This window comes from Microcaecilia unicolor, chromosome 1 (assembly GCF_901765095.1).
Source record: "Microcaecilia unicolor chromosome 1, aMicUni1.1, whole genome shotgun sequence".
Classification (NCBI taxonomy): Eukaryota; Metazoa; Chordata; class Amphibia; order Gymnophiona; family Siphonopidae; genus Microcaecilia; species Microcaecilia unicolor.
In genome coordinates this window covers 306,677,155-306,697,579 of record NC_044031.1, presented here as the reverse complement: position 1 = coordinate 306,697,579, position 20,425 = coordinate 306,677,155, and the positions used below count along the sequence as shown (strand labels likewise).

Sequence of the window (20,425 nt, the reverse complement as noted above, 5' to 3'; positions counted from 1 at the left end):
ACTACATATAATAATAATGTCTATGCAAACTCTTTTCTGAAGGGAGTAACAGTCTGTGATTGCTGGTTGAAAACTATCACTGTAATGGCTTGATTAGAGAGGAGTTAAGGAGTTTAAAATAGAGAAAATTCTTGGATAGTTGTGAATGAAGCATAATGACACAGTAGTAGGGATAAGCTGTCACTTGCAATGACATGGAAACGTCACCAACATATCCCCTGTCGTCATATGACGTTAAAACCTGAAAATGTGCAGAAGTAAAACACTAAAAGTCATGTTTTGTTTGCTAATAATTGTGCACACTCTTTTGGAAAAGGATGCACATACTCTTTTCCTGATAGAGTGCCATAGTACATGTACAAACCGTTGCACATGGGTGAACACTGTGCATGCGCATGCTAACAGAGAAAGAGTCTGCCCTTTTTCCTAATTGTGCATCCTCTTTCAAAAGAGTGTGCATCCAACTTGACTTCCAAAAAAAAAATGGCCAATGAAAATGATTGAAACAAACATTCCAGGAAATGAGACAAAAGAAAATTGTCTGGCGGTCCATCCCTATGCAATAATCCATTGAGTTTGTTCCCAATTAAGAAGGCAAAAAGGGACAAGAGCCTGCTGAGCAAAAATACAAAATCCAAGAAGGAATACAGAAATCTTTACATGGAACACTGGTCTTAGCAAGCTTGAGTAATGGTTGAGTTTGGTAACTATTATTCACTACATGATTACCGAGTTGTGTTATTATTACATTTGTACCCCACAGTTTCCCACCTCTTTGTAGGTTCAATGTGGCTTACATAGTGCCGGAGAACAGTTGCAGACTCCAGTGTATACAAATACAAGGTTTAGTTGTGATAGGGTAAGGTTTATGTGGTAGGACCACATAGAGGAATCGTTCGACAGGAGAGTTCAGTGATTACAAACGTTTGCGTTGTTGTGTCGCAGAGATCAGGCATTTACGTTGGATCTGTAGGGTATGCCTTTTTAAACAGGTGGGTCTTGAGTGTCTTTCTGAAGTGTAGACAGCTCAGGCAGCAGTACACAGTGGAGAGCGAGATAATGATGTATACTAGGCAGGGTAGAAATCCTGGGGTGACTGTATCTGAGAACCTCAAGGTAGGGCTAGAGCAATACTGGGTGGCGTAAGGACAGCTGTAATCAGTAGAAAATAAAGGAAGTAGTAATGCCTCTCTATCAGTCATTGTTGAGACTTCATTTGAAGTATTGCTTCAAATTCTGGAAGTAATCCAAAAAAGAAAACCAAAATGGTGCAGGGTCTGTATTCTGCACCAAAACAGCTGTACAACAATATTTAAGAAGCTAGAAATATTAATCTTCAGCATGTTAGCAATGTACTCTGGCAAAGTGCCAAAATATTCTCAGTATCTCACTGAGTAATGAGGGAGTTTGAATAGTCTTGGGAGGGGGAGGGGGACTGACATAGTCTCATCTTTAGACCTATATTTTTGCTTATTGTATCTGATTAACTGTTCCTCACTAATAACAACTGAGCAGTTTATAATAATATATATCAATTATATCCTTACAAACACAGACGGAACATATGCAATAAACTAAAACATGCAATAACTCAGGTAACAGTAGCCAGTACCTGCCTTCACCAACACTATCCCAATAACAAGTCCTGCTCCAGATTAAAAATGCTGACTAAACCACCGTTTTTGCTGCATAGTGTACTACTTTGCCCACTGAGGGAAGTGTAGCAAGTTAGGGTGCAACAGCTGGGGGGTAATCCTAAAGAATCTGATCAACTTCCTATCACTGGTACCTTCACTTCTCCCCGGGCAGGGAAAATCCTAGTTTTAGATGATGGGCTCAGAAGGGGGTGACCTTTTTGCAACATGTCTTACAGGAGAGGCGTCATATGGTCTCTTGGGCCAAGCTGCAAACACGTGGTATTACTGAGATGTGAGATTTTTTAGCATATAGGTAGTTATGCACTATATTGGATCTTTGGTCTCTGGGGGTCTGGCGACTTCTTTGGGAGACAGATTGCAGGCAGTTTTGGAGAGATTGCCAGAGGATGGTATTTCAGTATTTTTGCTGCATGAGGAACTTCATACATTGTCTGGGGATGGAGCTGGGCTGCTCTGTGTTGTAGGTGGAGTGTGGACCCAAGGATCCCTTCAGAGGCTTTAGAGTTAGGCTGGCTGGCTTTTCAGCTTGGAGAAGAGACGGCTGAGGGGAGATATGATAGAAGTGTATAAAATAATGAGTGGAATGGATTGGGTGGATGTGAAGCAACTGTTCACGCTATCCAAAAATACTAGGACTAGAGGGCATGAGTTGAAGCTACAGTGTGGTAAATTTAAAACGAATCGGAGAAAATTTTTCTTCACCCAACGTGTAATTAGACTCTGGAATTCGTTGCCGGAGAACGTGGTACGGGCGGTTAGCTTGACGGAGTTTAAAAAGGGGTTAGATAGATTCCTAAAGGACAAGTCCATAGACCGCTATTAAATGGACTTGGAAAAATTCCGCATTTTTAGGTATAACTTGTCTGGAATGTTTTTACGTTTAGGGAGCGTGCCAGGTGCCCTTGACCTGGATTGGCCACTGTCGGTGACAGGATGCTGGGCTAGATGGACCTTTGGTCTTTCCCAGTATGGCACTACTTATGTACTTATGTACTTATGATTAAGAGAATTCCAGAACTTTCCATCAGTGCAGACTTGAGGGAATGTCAATTTTGCATCATACATTGTGCGTATTTTACACAAGAGCAGTTGGTTATACTTCCTACAGACAGCAGATTCAAGCCAACCAGATTTAAGCAAGGCACAAATTTTTTCTATCATGCTATCTGGAGCTGCCTGAAGATAAAACATTTTTGGTGCACTTTGGTCAGGTATGTGGAGGATCTGCTGAGGTGTCCGATTCCTTTGTCACCTGTGGGTTTGCTATTAAATATGAGGCCTTTCATCTTCAACACAGAGGTCACAGGCTTTTTTTTTTTTTTTTTTGCAGAAAGCAGGGTGTTCTGTCCCCACATTCATGGAGGCAGGGTATATTGTGATGTACATTTAATATGAGTATTATCTGTATTCAATCGTGTATAGATAGCACTGTGTTGTAGGGTTGCTTTTCCTATAGTTTGCAGTATCCTGTGATTGACTTCTTGTGAGCTTTCCCTATTGACTCATAGGTCTGAGCAAAGGCCAGCCCTCCCTCTCTGCCCCTGTGAGCTGTGTAAGAAAACCAAGTATTCCTAGCATGCTTTGTGATCAGCAGATGTTCTAGGGCTGATCTCTCCTCAATCTCCCCAAGTCATTCCCCTTTTATTTACCCTGAATTTCTCCCCCTTATTTCCTTTGAGAGTTACAGCTTTTCCTCTCAGCTGGACTGAGGTTCTGGCCAACTTCAGAGCACATTACACACAATTTGTTAATAAGGTTATAGGTTTTAAAAATTACAAAGTCTGGTTTGGAAGTATTAGAGTGCAGAAGATCTTCGCCAATTATACAGAACAATAGTCTAAATCTACAGAGAAGCATTACACACATCAACAGCTGTATATCTTTTTCCTCTAAAAAACAAACAAATTGCTCAAATCTTCCATAGAGCAAGGAAAAAAAAAAAAAAGATTGTACCACCACAGAAGTCTGTTAATGAAACTAAAGAGCAGGGTCCAAACGCACTCTTAAGTCTTAACCAGGATTACCATATCCCCAGTAAATGGGAAAAACCTCAAAGCTGACTTCTTGGGGAGCCAACATTTTCTCAGGTTCAGCTTAAGCCAATCAGCTACCACCTTCAAGCATGCATTCAATGTAGATAAGTCAGGAGAACCAGGCCCAGTATAAGCAACAAGTTGTAAGTCATCTGCATACAAAGGTGCTGGAACTCCAAACTCTTATGGCAAAGTAAAGTAGCAAAAGAGTTATTTACTTATTTATTTATTTATTCATTATGACATTCATCTCCTCTAAGAATACCCTCAATGTGATGTACTTATATATGTTAAAAACATATACCAACACCTTGTTTTTGGACGCTTTGGTGAAGTAACTGTATTTCTGCAAGAAGTGTATACTTGTGATGTTATTTTTGAAATATAATAATTAAAAAAAAAACATACACCAACAATAAACAAAAAACATAGGTGACTCTGGTGGAATCCCACGCTCCAGGGGGCAATCAGATGACACTTCACCGTTCCACTCTACTTGAATACACCAAGTATTCAAACAGGAACATAACAACTGAAGGAACATCCCCCTGATTCCAAGTTCTACAATGCACGTAATTAGCAATAAATGATCTTTGGACCAGCAATAGAAATTGTGGGGCCCTGTGCAGGCTAGTTTGGTGTGTTCCCCCCTCCCCCACCCAGGACTTAAGACTTCAAATGAGAGTCAGGGATTGATTTATTTAAGTTGGCGCTACAGCAGGGCCCACCCACATCACGTAAGGAGGTGAAGCCAAAAAGACAATAAAATGGTGCTGTCTGAGAAGCACATACCAAATTTGCGAGGGGGAGTGAGAGGAAGAAGAGGTAAGAACTGGCCAGCAGCGCAGTGGGAGGAGCATAGAGTGTCCGTGTTGACAAGCACAATTAGCAAGGGGGAGGGGGAGGAAGAGAGAAGGAGACAGAGAGGGGGATGGAGATGGAAAGGAAAAAAGTTTTATCTTTTGGTCAGCCATCAGTTTCAAAGCTGATTTGGTTTAGAAAGGGGTTCCTACAGCATGGGGTCTTTGCAGCTACCCCTGTTGCTCCTGCTTAAGGCTGGTCCTGAATGATCTACATGATCAATGACCAATACTGCATGCAGCCCTACCCAAATTCAGCTTAACAAAAATGTAATCGATGGAGGGGTCCAGGGGTCCAATGAATCTCCATATCCTGCGTTTGACAGGTCCGGGCTCAATCCTCCCAGACTTTTACCTTATAATTAGAGATAACAGCATGCCTAAAGCTCTGATCGTACGGGTGAAGCTCACTAACTGGATCTCCAGCCCCCCTCCTAACCCTCCCCACACCCAAAAAAATCCCTGGTGGACCAGTGAGCTGCAAACCTAAACCCCACCCATCCTGGTGGTCTAGTGGCCCCCTACTCACGTACCTCTGTGATGGAGGAGGGAGTAGCACTTCCTCCTCTTCCAGCGCCGCCTTCAAAATGGCGGTGCCAATGCCCACTGCATCCTGGGATGCGCTGGGCGGGGCTTCCCTACCATATAAGGGACGCACTAGGCAGGGTAGGGTGCCGCTATTTTGAAGCAGAGCTGGAAGAGAAGGGAGTACTACTCCCTCCTCCATAGTGGAGGTATGGGGGGAGGGGGCTGCTAGACCACCAGGGTTTGTGGGGGGTTGGGTATGCAGCCCAAAGGGCCACCAGGGATTTTTTTGGGGTGTTGGGGGGGGGGGGTTAGGAGAGATCCACTGGATCTCCAGCCCCCTCATGCCCTTGTGTTGGGAGGGTGGGGAGTCTGGAGGTTCACTGTCGCTGTCTGGGTGGGCTTGGGGGGGCACTAGGCCAACAGAGCCTCATCGATTGGGGGGGTCCAGGAGTTCAATAGACCCCCAGGACACAGTGGTAGCCCAGGCTGACAGTGACAGCCTGGGCTCCCTGACTCTGACTGGGGGTGGGGGTGGGAACAGAGGGAGCCTTAACCCTAACGCCAGCTCTGAGCTGGCATAAGGTTAAGGTGCTATTTCGCCCCTATGATTGGAGTACTGTTCTCTGATTATAGGGGCAGAATACCGCAGAGCTCATTTAAATCTAATTTAAATGAACTCTGTGCTATTGCCTGGCGCGGGTGCTGTTTGCTGCGCCAGACCCCTCTGATCATATGTGAAAAGGTAAATCCGGGCGCTAGTGGCCTCTATTGCCCGCATTTACCTTTGATCATCTGGGGATAAGTTCATGCAGTGGTGTTAAAATACCCATTATGAAAATAAAGCACCAGATCCCTTAGCTCCTGAGAACAGGCTTCTAAAGAGACTATGTTATGTCTTCATACAGGACAACATTCATCCCCTTTGTCTTACCGAGAGAACATCAACATTAGTGCTCGCCTGTAGACTTTCTGCTTTGCCTCTCACAAGGGTACATGTTAAGGTTTCCTGGCAGCTGTGAAAAGACAGAGGAGACTCATGACAACCACTGTGCTCGACCAAACACCTGGAAAGACAGCCCACCCCTTCAGCCCACTCCGGTCCCCTCACATTTCTCACCCTGTGCTTCCCCTCTCCTTATGTGCCACAACTCAGACCACCTGCTCGCCTTGCGTCCTTATCTGTCTCATTCCTTCAGACTGCACCTTTCATCTCTTTTTTTCCCCTCTTCTACTTCTCTTCCTATCCCCGAAAGATAAAATCACCATATTGCACCAAGTGTGGACCACACAGAAACACTAGTGTCTCAAGTCTTAGCTTCATTTAAAGAGGTGAAAATTTGTGCCCCTTCTCTTTTTTTCTGTTGATAATTGCCAATTACAGTTTATGTCTCCTGATGCGCTGCCCCTATACCCACCTGTCTGACCTTTCCTCCGAGCTCTGGCAGATGTACAGATCACACTGGGGGGCTAGAATGCACAGAGGGTCCTGGGCCTCCGATTCACTGGCCACATCATAGTACGAAGCTTCCAGAATGGCGTGGTCCTCTGGGTGCTGTGGGAGCACAAATATGGGTCATGCATTTGATGCACTGCCTTTCTGTGGTCATTAACACATGCACACACACATACAAAAACTATGGAAACATACACACAAACATCTATGCTCTGAAACTAGTAGATAATGATAGATTTGAATCTATCTTATATTGTCATTCTCTTTCTATCCTGTGTTGTCCATGCCATCAAATTATTGATTCCGTATAGTCCTTCTGGCACTAAAATGTTGTAACGTTTCTTTTTCAGCTCAGATCCCTCATACTTCAGTGTTCCATTTAGCTTAATTTAATGTAATAAGGACATTTATATTTCACTTAACCAAAAACAGCTCAAGGTGGACTGAAATTCAATTTAACTACATAACAATAAATTTGAATACACATTTTTACGAAGTCCAATAATTCAACTCCTTTAAATATCTACCTAGCAATCATACTTACATATATATTAGGATAATCAAAATTAAAATATATAAATCTTTAAAACAAAAGGTACATATCTTAGTAACATCTTTGAGACCAAGCCAACAGAAAAAATATTCAATTCCACACATTAAGGTCACCACACCTCATCTACATGTAAACATTATCCGACTACTGTATACCTGCAGATATCTTTGGAATAACCAATCCCCCTGTTTACTAAGCTGTGATAGCGGCTGCCACATGGCAATGCTAGCGCGCCTTAGCAAACAGGGGGGCAAGTCTTTAAAGGGCATCTAAAATCTTTATAGGATGTCTGGCACATAAATCATTTGGCAATGGATTCCAAACCTCTGGGCCCCTTCCTCAAGCAGTTTTACAACGGATTTCCCCCAAGTTATTGGTGTGATGTTAGGAATCTGTAAGCAAACCTCCTCTACAGAATGTGTCATCTTGGCACATATACTTTAATGTAACATGTTTGCTTAAGTATTCTGGGGCTAATCCAAATAAAATCTTCAAAATAAACACTCTTAACGGTTTAAACATAATTTGCACCCTAATCAGAAGACAGTGCAATCTAATCAAATATGTGTAGCCCTATTTGTTCTTTTCTCTCCAAAATCAACTTAGCTGGGTACAGCTGGCCTACAGCTTTCTCCAGCAATCCTCAGAATCCCCCTCCCCCCCCCCCCCCCCCCCCAAAAGCTCTTCATGTGCATAAGAAGTAAGAAAAGCCATGCTGAGTCAGATCAAAGTCCATCAACCCCAGGATCCTCTCTCCAGTAGTGGCCAGTCTGGGTCAAAAATACATGGAGGGGCATAATCGAAAGGGACGCCCAAGTTTTGTTGAGGATGTCCTTGCAAAACATCCCGATGGAGGGGCGAGGAAACCCGTATTATCGAAACAAGATGGACGTCCAAATCTTGAAATTTAGGTCGTCCTTAGAGATGGTCGTCCCTAGACTTGGTCGTTTCTGATTTTCAGCGATAATGGAAACCAAGGACACCCATCTCAGAAACGACCAAATGCAAGCCCTTTGGTCATGGGAGGAGCCAGCATTTGTAGTGCACTGGTCCCCCTGACATGCCAGGACACCAACCGGGCACCCTAGGGGGCACTGAAGTGGACTTCATAAAATGCTCCCAAGAACATAGCTCCCTTACCTTGTGTGCTGAGCACCCCCCCCCCCCAAAAAAAAAAACAACCCTAAAACCCAGTAACTACCCACAACTGTACACCACTACCATAGTCCTTACAGGTTAAGGGGGGCACCTAGATGTGGGTACAGTGGGATTGTGGTGGGTTTTGAAGGGCTCGCTGTTTCCTCCACAAACTAACAGGTATGGAGGGGGATGGGCCTGGGTCTGCCTGCCTGAAATGCACTGCACCCACTAAAACTGCTCCAGGAACCTGCATACTACATCTGAGACTGGCATAGAGGCTGGCAAAAAATATTTTTAAAGATGTTTTTTGAGGGTGGGAGGGAGCTAGTGACCACTGGGGGAGTAAGGGGAAGTCAACCCCGATTCTCTCCTGTGGTCATCTGGTCATTTCGGCCACCTTTTTGTGCCTTGGTCATAAGAAAAACAGGACCAAGTAAAGTCATCCAAGTGTTCATCAGGGACACCCTTTTATTTTCCATTATGGGTCGAGGACATCCATGTGTTAGGCACCCCCAAGTCCTGCCTTCGCTATACCTCTGATATGCCCCCTTGAACTTTGGCCGTCCCTGCGACAGAAAGCAGTTGGAGACGTCCAAAATCGGCTTTCGATTATAACGGTTTGGACGACCCTGTGAGAAGGACCCCATCTTCCGATTTGTGTCGAAAGATGGCCGTCCTTCTCTTTCGAAAATGAGCCTGATAGTAACATAGTAGATGACAACAGATAAAGACCTGTATGGTCCATCCAGTCTGCCCAATATGCTGAACCAAGTATAAGGTATAATGTGATACTACATAAGCATACTTGATCTTGATTTGTCCTTGCCGTTTTCAGGGCACAAACCATAGAAGTCTACCTGGCACTGGCTTTGCTTCCCAATTACTGATGTTGCCATCTAATCACTGCTAGACTTGTTTGGTTCCATATACCTTCTATACAAGATTTCTTTGTGTTTATCCCATGCATCTTTAAATTCTGTTACTGTTTTCATTTCCATCACCTCCCGCAGGAGGGCATTCCAGGTATCTACCACCCTCTCCATGAAAAAATACCTCCTGACATTATTCATGAATCAGCCCCCCTGCAACCTCAAGTCATGTCCTCTAGCTCAAACACTACCCTGTCTCTAGAAAAGGTTTGTCAGTCTGCCCAACAAGATAAACTCATTTTACATGGTATGTGATACTTTATATGTGTACCCGAGTTTGATTTGTCCTTGCCATTCTCAGGGCATAGACCATAGAAGTCTGCCCGGTACTGTTCTTGTACTAAGTTCTGAAGCTAACATCAAAGCCCTTTAAAATTTACACTCCAGCCCATCCCTATCTATTAAGTCACGATCAGGGCGTAGACCGTAGAAGTCTGCCCAGCTCCCATTTTGTTTCCCAATTATCGGCGTCGCCACTCAAACTCCGCTAAGATTCCACGGAACCAAACAGGATTTCTTTGTGTTTATCCCATGCTTGTTTGAATTTCATTACCGTTTTCATCTCCACCACCTCCTGCGGGAGGGCATTCCACATATCCACCACCCTCTCCTTGAAAAAATACTTCCTGACATTAGTCTTGAGTCTGCCCCCCTTCAACCTCAATTCATGTCCTCTAGTTCTACCGCCTTCCCGTCTCCGAAAAAGGTTCATTTGCGGATTAATACCTTTCAAATATTTGAATGTCTGTATCATATCGCCCCTGTTTCTCCTTTCCTCCAAGGTATGCATGTTCAAGTCAGCAAGTCTCTCCTCGTACGGTTTACAACGCAAATCCCATACCATTTTTGTAGCTTTTCTTTGCACCGCTTCCAGTCTTTTTACATCTTTAGCAAGATACGGACTCCAAAACTGAACACAATACTCCAAGTGGGGCCTCACCAACGACTTGTAGAGGGGCATCAATACCTCCTTTCTTCTGCTGGTTATGCCCCTCTCTACGCAGCCTAGCATCCTTCTAGCCACGGCTGTCGCCTTGTCACATTTTTTCTTCACCTTCAGGTACTCCGACACCAACACCCCAAGGTCTCTCTCCTAAGTCGAGCTTACTAATCTCTCCTCTCATATCCAGTATCTCTCTTTTGGGTTTCTGCACCCCAAGTGCATCACTCTACATTTCTTGGCATTAAATTTTAACTTTAAACGCAAAAGTACCCTGCATCAATTTATAATACGTATTGTTTAATCCAGAGTATCAAACCACACACATATACATATACATATACACATAAGGTACCCACGGAACTCACTCATACAAACCTTTCATACCGCCACCCTTCAGTAATGCATGTGTTACAGATTTTTTCACATTGCAGACAGCTGAATATGTAGGTCCATGTCCACTTTCATTGATGGGAAAATAGCCCCATTAAATAGTTCTACTAACAAGCACCATTCTTGAATATCAGCACAGCGCTAACTCTCCCGCGTTGTAATACATAAGCAGATCTCCATCCACTGGTGCACACATCCAAATATCTTATCAGCTACATAGTTGAACTCAGCTCTCCATTTCAAACGAACATTCCCATGTAGACAATGTAAGACGATGTGATCAATTTGTGTACCCTAATATATGTACAAGCTCATTTTCAAAGCACTTAGCCTCCCAAAGTTCCATAGAAACCTATGGAACTTAGCCTCCCAAAGTGCTTTGAAAATATGCCTTGTAGTATCCCCCATTGTGTTATAGACTATTAAATTTTAACTGCCAGACCCTCAACCATTCTTCTAACATTCGGAGATCCCTTCTCATCGTTTCTACTCCCTCCAGGGTATCCACTCTATTGGCTATTTTCGTGTCATCCGCAAAAAGGCACACCTTTCCTTCCAACCCTTCAGCAATATCTCCCACAAATATATTAAACAGAATAGGCCCCAGCACCGATCCCTGAGGAACTCCACTGCTCACCTTCCTTTCCTCCGAGCGAATTCCATTTACCACCACCCTCTGCCACCTGTCAGTCAACCAGTTTCTTATCCAGTTCACCACTTTCGGTCCTAAGTTCAACCCTTTCAGCTTATTCACGAGTCTTCTGTGGGGGACCGTATCAAAGGCTTTGCTGAAGTCCAAGTAGATTACATCTAGCACACGTCCCTCATCCAGTTCTTTGATTACCCAGTCAAAAAAGTCAATAAGATTCGTTTGGCAGGATTTTCCTTTGGTAAAGCCATGTTGCCTCGGGTCCTGTAACCCGTTGGCTTCTAGAAAGTTAACTATCCTTTCTTTCAGCAGCGACTCCATTATTTTTCCTACCACCGACGTGAGACTTACCGGTCTGTAGTTTCCCACTTCTTCCCTGTCTCCACTTTTCTGAAGAGGGACCACATCCGCTCGTCTCCAATCCTGCGGAACCTTTCCCGTCTCTAAAGATCTATTAAATAAATCTTTAAGAGGTCCCGCCAGGACCTCTCTGAGCTCCTTCAGTATCCTGGGATGTATCCCATCCAGCCCCATAGCTTTGTCCACCTTCAGATTCTCCAGCTGTTTATAAACTCTTTCTTCCGTAAACGGCGCAGTATCCACTGCATTCCCAGATGTTCCCTCGGCAGCCAACCACGGTCCTTCTCCAGGATTTTCCTCCGTGAACACCAAAGAGAAATAATTGTTTAGTACGTTCGCTTTATCTTCATCACATAGCCATTCTCATTATCTTTCAGTCTCGCAATTCCATTCCTATTGTCCCGTATGTGGCCGTGCCACCCTTCAGACTTACCCTGTTTCTGGGAGTCAGTGTCTGTGCTGGCTTCTGCTTGTCTCTGTGTCTGTGTCTGTCTTAGGTTCTCTCTGGCTCTGTGTGCTGATTGCCCTACTGAACCTCACCTGTGTGGGCTATGCCTCTTCCAAGATGGCTGCCGCCTCTTCGTCTCTGCCAGTATCCAAGATGGCTCCCGCTGTTACTTTCCATGGGATGCCTGCTCTGAGTGTCAAGCCTCTGTTTGGTTGCAAGGTGATTGCTGCACCTGTGGCTCTGGTGTTGATGGGCTTTATTAGTCACCTGAAGACTACAGTCCTGGCCTTTGTATCTCATCTCATCTAATCTCATCCAAAGGTCCTGGAGTATAGAGTGCTCTGTACCCAGCGTCAGTGTTTGCTCTGTGTGAGTGTTCTGTGTTTGTTTCCAAGGTATGACTAGTTAGCTTAGGCACCGTCTGGCTTGTTGCCTGTGCATAGCTTTACTGTTGCAGGAATTGAGATAGGAATTTGTGATACTTCAGGAGTCAGACAGCACACACCAGAATGAGAGAGTAATCTTCTTTATTTGCCAGCAAACAAAGCAGGACATCAGTTCTAGCTCTCTTCTCCTCTGTCTCAGCTCTCTGTATATTATGGCTTTTTCCTCAGCTGCTTCTCTTCTGCTGTCTCTCCTGTTGTCTTCCAGCTTTCTTCCTTTCTTCTGAGCTCCTTCCTACATAAACTGCTTCTGCTCCTACTTAAATAGGGTCCTAAGCCCTCCTCCTAGCCTAGCCCCCTTTACTCCCAATTGGTTAAGGAATAGATTGGTCACCTTGCCTCAACCAATCATTACTTTTGAAATATCAGTTACATAGGTTTGGTATTCCTCAAACTGACCTCTAACCTGGGGCCCCTCAAGCCAAACAATATGGCACTAGAACTCTTATCTTCTCATCATGATTGATTTCTCATCTATAGCTTAAATTGCTTACTGGACTCTGGCATTCATTAAAGGGGTCAAAGGCTAATCTTATTTAATAGCATACGGCTATGGTCTGTTATTTCTTTCAGGAGGCCAGTCCTACACTTAGCTTATAATTAATCAAGGAGAAGAGAGCTAACTAGCCCTGACCTCGTTCACCTATCAGCTTATACATTGAACCAGCCAGAACTGCAGATAAGTCAAAACACATGTTTGACCTCTTCACTGCAGTCCTTGCTTAAAAATACAGCAGAGAGTAACATTAGATTTAAAAAGGTATTCTACATTTAACTACACAGAATCAGTATTTCTTATAAGACATATTCTAAATATCAAAAACTTGTAAATACTAATCTATTGCCTCTCTCTAAACAGTATTTCTTCTAAGCATTTTAAACTAATCCTAAACAAACAGCCTGCTATATACCGGCTCATAATAGAATACATGTGTTTGCTTAGCAATCCATTACTCACAAGGGTGAAAGAAATTCCTGTCTCTGACCTTTCTAACCCAGCCCGGCAAACGTAAATAACCTAAACCAGATAACATTCCTTCACTTGCTAGCAGAACTGAGAATTTAAAATAATATCTGAGCACCTTTAAACAAAATTAACCCTTCATATGATTTCTCAGAATTATTCAATTTCTTTTGCTCACTGCCTCATTACTAGTGCTCTATGTTTGTTTCCAAGGTATGACTAGTTAGCTTAGGCACCGTCTGGCTTGTTGCCTGTGCATAGCTTTACTAGTGCTCTATGTTTGTTTCCAAGGTATGATTAGTTAGCTTAGGCACCGTCTGGCTTGTTGCCTGTGCATAGCTTTACTAGTTCTCTGTGTTTGATTCCAAGGTATGACTAGTTAGCTTAGGCACCGTCTGGCTTGTTGCCTGTGCATAGCTTTACAAGTGCTCTATGTTTGTTTCCAAGGTATGACTAGTTAGCTTAGGCACCGTCTGGCTTGCTGCCTGTGCATAGCTTTACTAGTGCTCTATGTTTGTTTCCAAGGTATGACTAGTTAGCTTAGGCACCGTCTGGCTTGTTGCCTGTGCATAGCTCTACTAGTTCTCTGTGTTTGTTTCCAGTGATAGCCTAGCCAGCTTAGGCACCGTGTGGCTTGTAGCCTGTGCATAGCTCTGCTAGTTCACTGTGTCTGTTCCTAGTGTTAGACTAGCCGCCCTTTGCTAGTCCATATCCCAAGACTGTGTTTGTTCCTAGTGTTAGACTAGCCGCCCTTGCTAGTCAATATCCCAAGACTGTGTTTGTTCCTAGTGACAGACTAGCCAGCTTAGGCCCTTCTGGCTTGTAGCCTGTGTTCAGCTCTGCTAGTGTTCTGCGGTTGTGTCCAGGGCATGACTTGTTAGCTGGGGCACAGCTTAGTTGTTAGCTGGTGTATAGCCTTCCAAGTCTCCTGAGTTTGCTCTGTGTATGTTCTTGTGTATGACTGGTTGGCCTGGGTATAGCGTTTCTATTAGCCCGGGTACAGTCTACTAGTCATTGTGTTGATTCCTGCCGCCTGCCAGAACCCGGACAGTTCCTGCTTGTCTGCCTTGCCTTCGCCTAGGTGCCAGGGGGCACTCCTGGATCTTCATTCCTGCTGTTCCTGTAAGTCCTACCGGCTGCCAGAACCTGAGGGCTCAACCCGAGGGAGAAGGCAGTCAAGTGTAGGTGAAGCCTAGGTCCAGGGTGTTCCAGTTCCGCGGGTTCCGCTCCAGTGTGTTCCAGTCCAGCGGGTTTCACTCCTGTACGTTTCAGTCCAGTGGGGCCACTCCAGTGTGTCCAGTCCAGTGGGCCCCACTCCAGTGCGCACCGGTCCGGTGCGTTCCAGTTCCGAGTGTTCCGGTGTAGTACTCCAGTCCGGAGTTCCGGTCCAGTCTTATCTCCTCTCTACCTGGAAGGTGATTTTGCCTAAAGGACTCACAAACCCCGCGCTCCCGGGGAAGAAGCCTGAAGGTATGCCAAGGTCCTCGAGAGCGCGACCAGCGCGTGAGGCGCGACAGAATACAAAGGCCATGAGTTCGGCGAGACCATCAGTCCAGGTGGGCTTCATGCCCATAAGTCCGTGCCCTATGGACAATCCGAGGGGAAAGTCTGATTATTTTTCTTTTGATCCCAAGGACTACCTAGTTTCTTCTTATGGTCCCGAGTTAAGGCTGTGGAAGTACCGAGAGGATTTCCAGGACTGCTCAGTTTCTTTTTTTGATCGGTCTCTCAACCCAATTTCTTGGGTGAGCGGATTGGTGACCCTCCGCGACTACCGGAAGGGACTTTTGGCTGATCCAACCCTGAGAGAGACGTTTGAAGCAGCGGCTGAGAGAAAGCGTCTCCAGGGGCGTGGGGTCCGCCATAGCCCTGTTTCGGATATTGATCCTTCGATTGAGGTTGGTAGATATCGTCAAAAACTTATTGCGGAGCCAGCCCTGTGAGATACTCTAGAAGCGGAGGCTGAACGCATACGCTGTGGACGCCCCACGTTTGAGGCTCCCCAGCGGGTGGTACCGAAGAATCGGGGTGTTCCTCGCAGTTCAGTTCCTGTTCGGGATGTTAAGTCCAGCCAGGCTCATAAGCCGGTACGAGGGGTACTTCCCATCAAGCCCCTGACTCCAGTTCAAGTAGCGCGGCCTCCTAAGCGCTTGAGTCCAGTCCAGGGGATGCTTCATACTGAACCTCCTATTCCAGTCCAAGTAACGAGGAGGCTTAAGTCTCCGAGACCAGTCCGAGGAAGGCCTTCAATGGAGCCCCAGATTCTTATGCAAGTGGCCCTTCGGGTCGAGCCTCCAGTCCTCCTTCAAATGGCACGCCCTTTGAAGTTTCCGAGTCCCGTCCGAGGGAAGCTGTCGATGGAGCCTCAGATTCCTGTGCAAGTGGCCCTTCGGGTCGAGCCTTCAGTCCTCCTTCAAATGGCACGCCCTTTGAAGTCTCCGAGTCCAGTCCGAGGGAAGCCTTCGATGGAGCCTCAGATTCCTGTGCAAGTGGCGCTTCAGGTCAAGCTTCCAGTCCTCATTCAAGTGGCACGCCCTTGGAAGTCTCCGAGTCCAGTCCGAGGGAAGCCTTCGATGGAGCCTCAGATTCCTGTGCAAGTGGCGCTTCGGGTCAAGTCTCCGGTTCTTGTTCAAGTGACCCGTCCAGTCAAGCCACTGAGTCCAGTTCGAGGGGGGCTTCTAACCAAGCCTCCGGTGCCAGTCCACAGGGTGGTTCAGGTGGCACCACCGCTTCCAGTCTTGAGGGCACCTCCAAGCAAGCTCCGAAGCCCAGTTCGAGGGGCGCTTCGGATCGAGCGACCGATCCCTGTCCTAAGGGTGTGTTCGGCCAAGCCGCAGTTAAAGTTTCGTCCCTGCCAGGAGGCAGAGGGCGCCTCGAGTTGCAAGTCCAGTCAAGATGCTGAGTCTGGACCGAGTTGCAAGTCCAGTCAAGATGCTGAGTCTGGATCAAGTTGTAGTTCCAGTCAAGATGCTGAATCTGCACCGAGTGCAGAGGTCAGCCACGATATTGAGTCTGCTATTGAGGAAGAGATGACGTTCCCAGAGGACTGTGATAGACCTTGTGTTGATTCAGCCTGGGAGAAGACCTCCGAAGCAATAGCTGAGAGAAAGTGTGTTCAACGGCTTGGGGCCCGGAGAAACCCATTTTCTGCATTTCAGCCTGCTAGCATGCTCTGGGGATACCAGGACCGTCTCCTCTTGAACCCTGCTCGGCAGAGGCCGCCTGAAGCTAAGGTTAGAGAGACGTCCCAGTCCGGCCAGAGGGGTGCGTCCAGCCCTGCAGCTGAATCTCTTCCAAGTTCCAGTTCTAACCAAGATGCTAAGCCTGTTCCGAGTTCTAGTTCCAGCCAGGAGGCTGAGTCCGTGTCTAGTTCCAAGTCCGACCAAGATGTTGAGGTCGTCCTAAGGTCCAGTGTCCGTCAGGAGGCTGACTTTCTGTTGAGTTCTCGTTCCAGTCAGGCTCCTGAATTCAGTTCCAGTCAAGGGGTTGAGGCCAACCCAGGTGCTAGGTTCAGATCCATTTCTGTTCAGACTTCTAGCTCCTGCCAAGATGGGAATGCCACCCTGAGCCTCAGCCCAGCTTCTGATGTCAGCTGGGGTAGTAACTTCAGCCCTGTTCCTGTCATTTCATGGATTTGCCAAGAGGGTCAGGACATTGTGGGTTCCCTCAGGGGAGGGTTACTTTTGAATTGTGTTCCTCTTGATGCATCCATGTTCCTGAGATTGCCCCGTGGTGACTCGAAGGAGCTTCCTGGTCACAAGTTCTATTTTTGTTTGCCAGTTTTGATCTTCCTTGTGACTTCCAGCCCAGTGATCTATGTCTGGCTTTTGAGACCTATCAGGAAGTTTCATCATAGTTACCCCTGGATACCCGACCGCCTCCGGTAGACCGAGAGGGGGGTCTTGAGGAAGGGATACTGTCCCGTATGTGGCCGTGCCACCCTTCAGACTTACCCTGTTTCTGGGAGTCAGTGTCTGTGCTGGCTTCTGCTTGTCTCTGTGTCTGTGTCTGTCTTAGGTTCTCTCTGGCTCTGTGTGCTGATTGCCCTACTGAACCTCACCTGTGTGGGCTATGCCTCTTCCAAGATGGCTGCCGCCTCTTCGTCTCTGCCAGTATCCAAGATGGCTCCCGCTGTTACTTTCCATGGGATGCCTGCTCTGAGTGTCAAGCCTCTGTTTGGTTGCAAGGTGATTGCTGCACCTGTGGCTCTGGTGTTGATGGGCTTTATTAGTCACCTGAAGACTACAGTCCTGGCCTTTGTATCTCATCTCATCTAATCTCATCCAAAGGTCCTGGAGTATAGAGTGCTCTGTACCCAGCGTCAGTGTTTGCTCTGTGTGAGTGTTCTGTGTTTGTTTCCAAGGTATGACTAGTTAGCTTAGGCACCGTCTGGCTTGTTGCCTGTGCATAGCTTTACTAGTGCTCTATGTTTATTTCCAAGGTATGACTAGTTAGCTTAGACACCGTCTGGCTTGTTGCCTGTGCATAGCTTTACTAGTGCTCTATGTTTGTTTCCAAGGTATGACTAGTTAGCTTAGGCACCGTCTGGCTTGTTGCCTGTGCATAGCTTTACTAGTGCTCTATGTTTGTTTCCAAGGTATGATTAGTTAGCTTAGGCACCGTCTGGCTTGTTGCCTGTGCATAGCTTTACTAGTTCTCTGTGTTTGATTCCAAGGTATGACTAGTTAGCTTAGGCACCGTCTGGCTTGTTGCCTGTGCATAGCTTTACTAGTGCTCTATGTTTGTTTCCAAGGTATGACTAGTTAGCTTAGGCACCGTCTGGCTTGCTGCCTGTGCATAGCTTTACTAGTGCTCTATGTTTGTTTCCAAGGTATGACTAGTTAGCTTAGGCACCGTCTGGCTTGCTGCCTGTGCATAGCTTTACTAGTGCTCTATGTTTGTTTCCAAGGTATGACTAGTTAGCTTAGGCACCGTCTGGCTTGCTGCCTGTGCATAGCTTTACTAGTGCTCTATGTTTGTTTCCAAGGTATGACTAGTTAGCTTAGGCACCGTCTGGCTTGCTGCCTGTGCATAGCTTTACTAGTGCTCTATGTTTGTTTCCAAGGTATGACTAGTTAGCTTAGGCACCGTCTGGCTTGTTGCCTGTGCATAGCTCTACTAGTTCTCTGTGTTTGTTTCCAGTGATAGCCTAGCCAGCTTAGGCACCGTGTGGCTTGTAGCCTGTGCATAGCTCTGCTAGTTCACTGTGTCTGTTCCTAGTGTTAGACTAGCCGCCCTTTGCTAGTCCATATCCCAAGACTGTGTTTGTTCCTAGTGTTAGACTAGCCGCCCTTGCTAGTCAATATCCCAAGACTGTGTTTGTTCCTAGTGTTAGACTAGCCGCCCTTGCTAGTCAATATCCCAAGACTGTGTTTGTTCCTAGTGACAGACTAGCCAGCTTAGGCCCTTCTGGCTTGTAGCCTGTGTTCAGCTCTGCTAGTGTTCTGCGGTTGTGTCCAGGGCATGACTTGTTAGCTGGGGCACAGCTTAGTTGTTAGCTGGTGTATAGCCTTCCAAGTCTCCTGAGTTTGCTCTGTGTATGTTCTTGTGTATGACTGGTTGGCCTGGGTATAGCGTTTCTATTAGCCCGGGTACAGTCTACTAGTCATTGTGTTGATTCCTGCCGCCTGCCAGAACCCGGACAGTTCCTGCTTGTCTGCCTTGCCTTCGCCTAGGTGCCAGGGGGCACTCCTGGATCTTCATTCCTGCTGTTCCTGTAAGTCCTACCGGCTGCCAGAACCTGAGGGCTCAACCCGAGGGAGAAGGCAGTCAAGTGTAGGTGAAGCCTAGGTCCAGGGTGTTCCAGTTCCGCGGGTTCCGCTCCAGTGTGTTCCAGTCCAGCGGGTTTCACTCCTGTACGTTTCAGTCCAGTGGGGCCACTCCAGTGTGTCCAGTCCAGTGGGCCCCACTCCAGTGCGCACCGGTCCGGTGCGTTCCAGTTCCGAGTGTTCCGGTGTAGTACTCCAGTCCGGAGTTCCGGTCCAGTCTTATCTCCTCTCTACCTGGAAGGTGATTTTGCCTAAAGGACTCACAAACCCCGCGCTCCCGGGGAAGAAGCCTGAAGGTATGCCAAGGTCCTCGAGAGCGCGACTAGCGCGTGAGGCGCGACACCTATCTCTTCTCCTTTCTCCAATATATCTGAAAAAGGTCTTGTCACCTCTCTTTACATCTTTAGCCATTTTTTCTTCCGCTTACGCTAGCTGTATTTCCCTCTTCGCTTCTTTGAGTTTAATACGATAATCTTTTCCGTGATCCTCTCATTGCGTTCTTTTGTATTTCTTGAACAAAGCTTCTTTTGCTCTTATTTTTTCAGCTGATCAGACACTGCACAGTGTATACAAGGGAAATGTCCCTTATCATCATCTCCTAATCCTTGTTTGGTCAAAGGTGGCAAATCAGAGTGGACCAAATTGCACAGGTGATATATGTCATTTGGTGCCCATGTTCCCTGATGTATGTGGACAAAACTTGGAGACCATTGAAGATTCGTATGATAGAACACCGGAGCTGTCTACAGTGCCAGGATCGAAATGCACCCCAAGTTAGTGTCCCACTGTTTATCTCATATGCACTCTTTCAGTGATCTATGTTTTAGTGTATTAGAAGTGGTGACAACTTCCCGCCGTGGTAGGGATGCAGACACTCTGCTGCTTCACAAGGAAAGATGTTGGATCTTTTTTCTGAAAAACGTTGAGCCCTATGGTTTTTAAATAGGGAACTGGACTTGTGATTTATTTTAGTAAAGATTTGGTGAGCTGGTGACATCAGTACATCATGCGGCTCTCTTTTTAGACACTTTTTTTTTTCATGCACGATGTTCCTCCTTTTCTTACTAGCCCTGAGTATTGTGAAGCTGTAGGCATTGTTATGCCAGGTATGAATTGATGTAATATTCTATTGAGTGATAACGTTACACATATGTTGAATATATATATTGATGCACGTTGTTTTGATGTTTTTACAGCAAGTGCATGACTGCTGCCGAACTGCCATTCTACACTCTCCTGTAGGCGTCGGGTGTGGGCTTGGTTATCAGCACTGGATTTTTTAGAACAGATAAGTGATTGTTTCTTT

General features: G+C 46.1%; 1 protein-coding gene across 1 annotated transcript in view; it reads right to left on the bottom strand.

Moving 5' to 3' along the window:
• The window catches only part of LOC115477295, a 147,605-nt gene that overhangs the window by 97,418 nt on the left and 29,762 nt on the right, over nt 1-20,425 (bottom strand). The window contains exons 2-3 of the mRNA XM_030214117.1: nt 6,495-6,631; nt 6,011-6,092 (exon numbers count right to left, since the gene is read on the bottom strand). Coding sequence (XP_030069977.1) covers nt 6,011-6,092; nt 6,495-6,631 — 219 coding nt within the window. The remainder of the gene's footprint in view (nt 1-6,010; nt 6,093-6,494; nt 6,632-20,425) is intronic.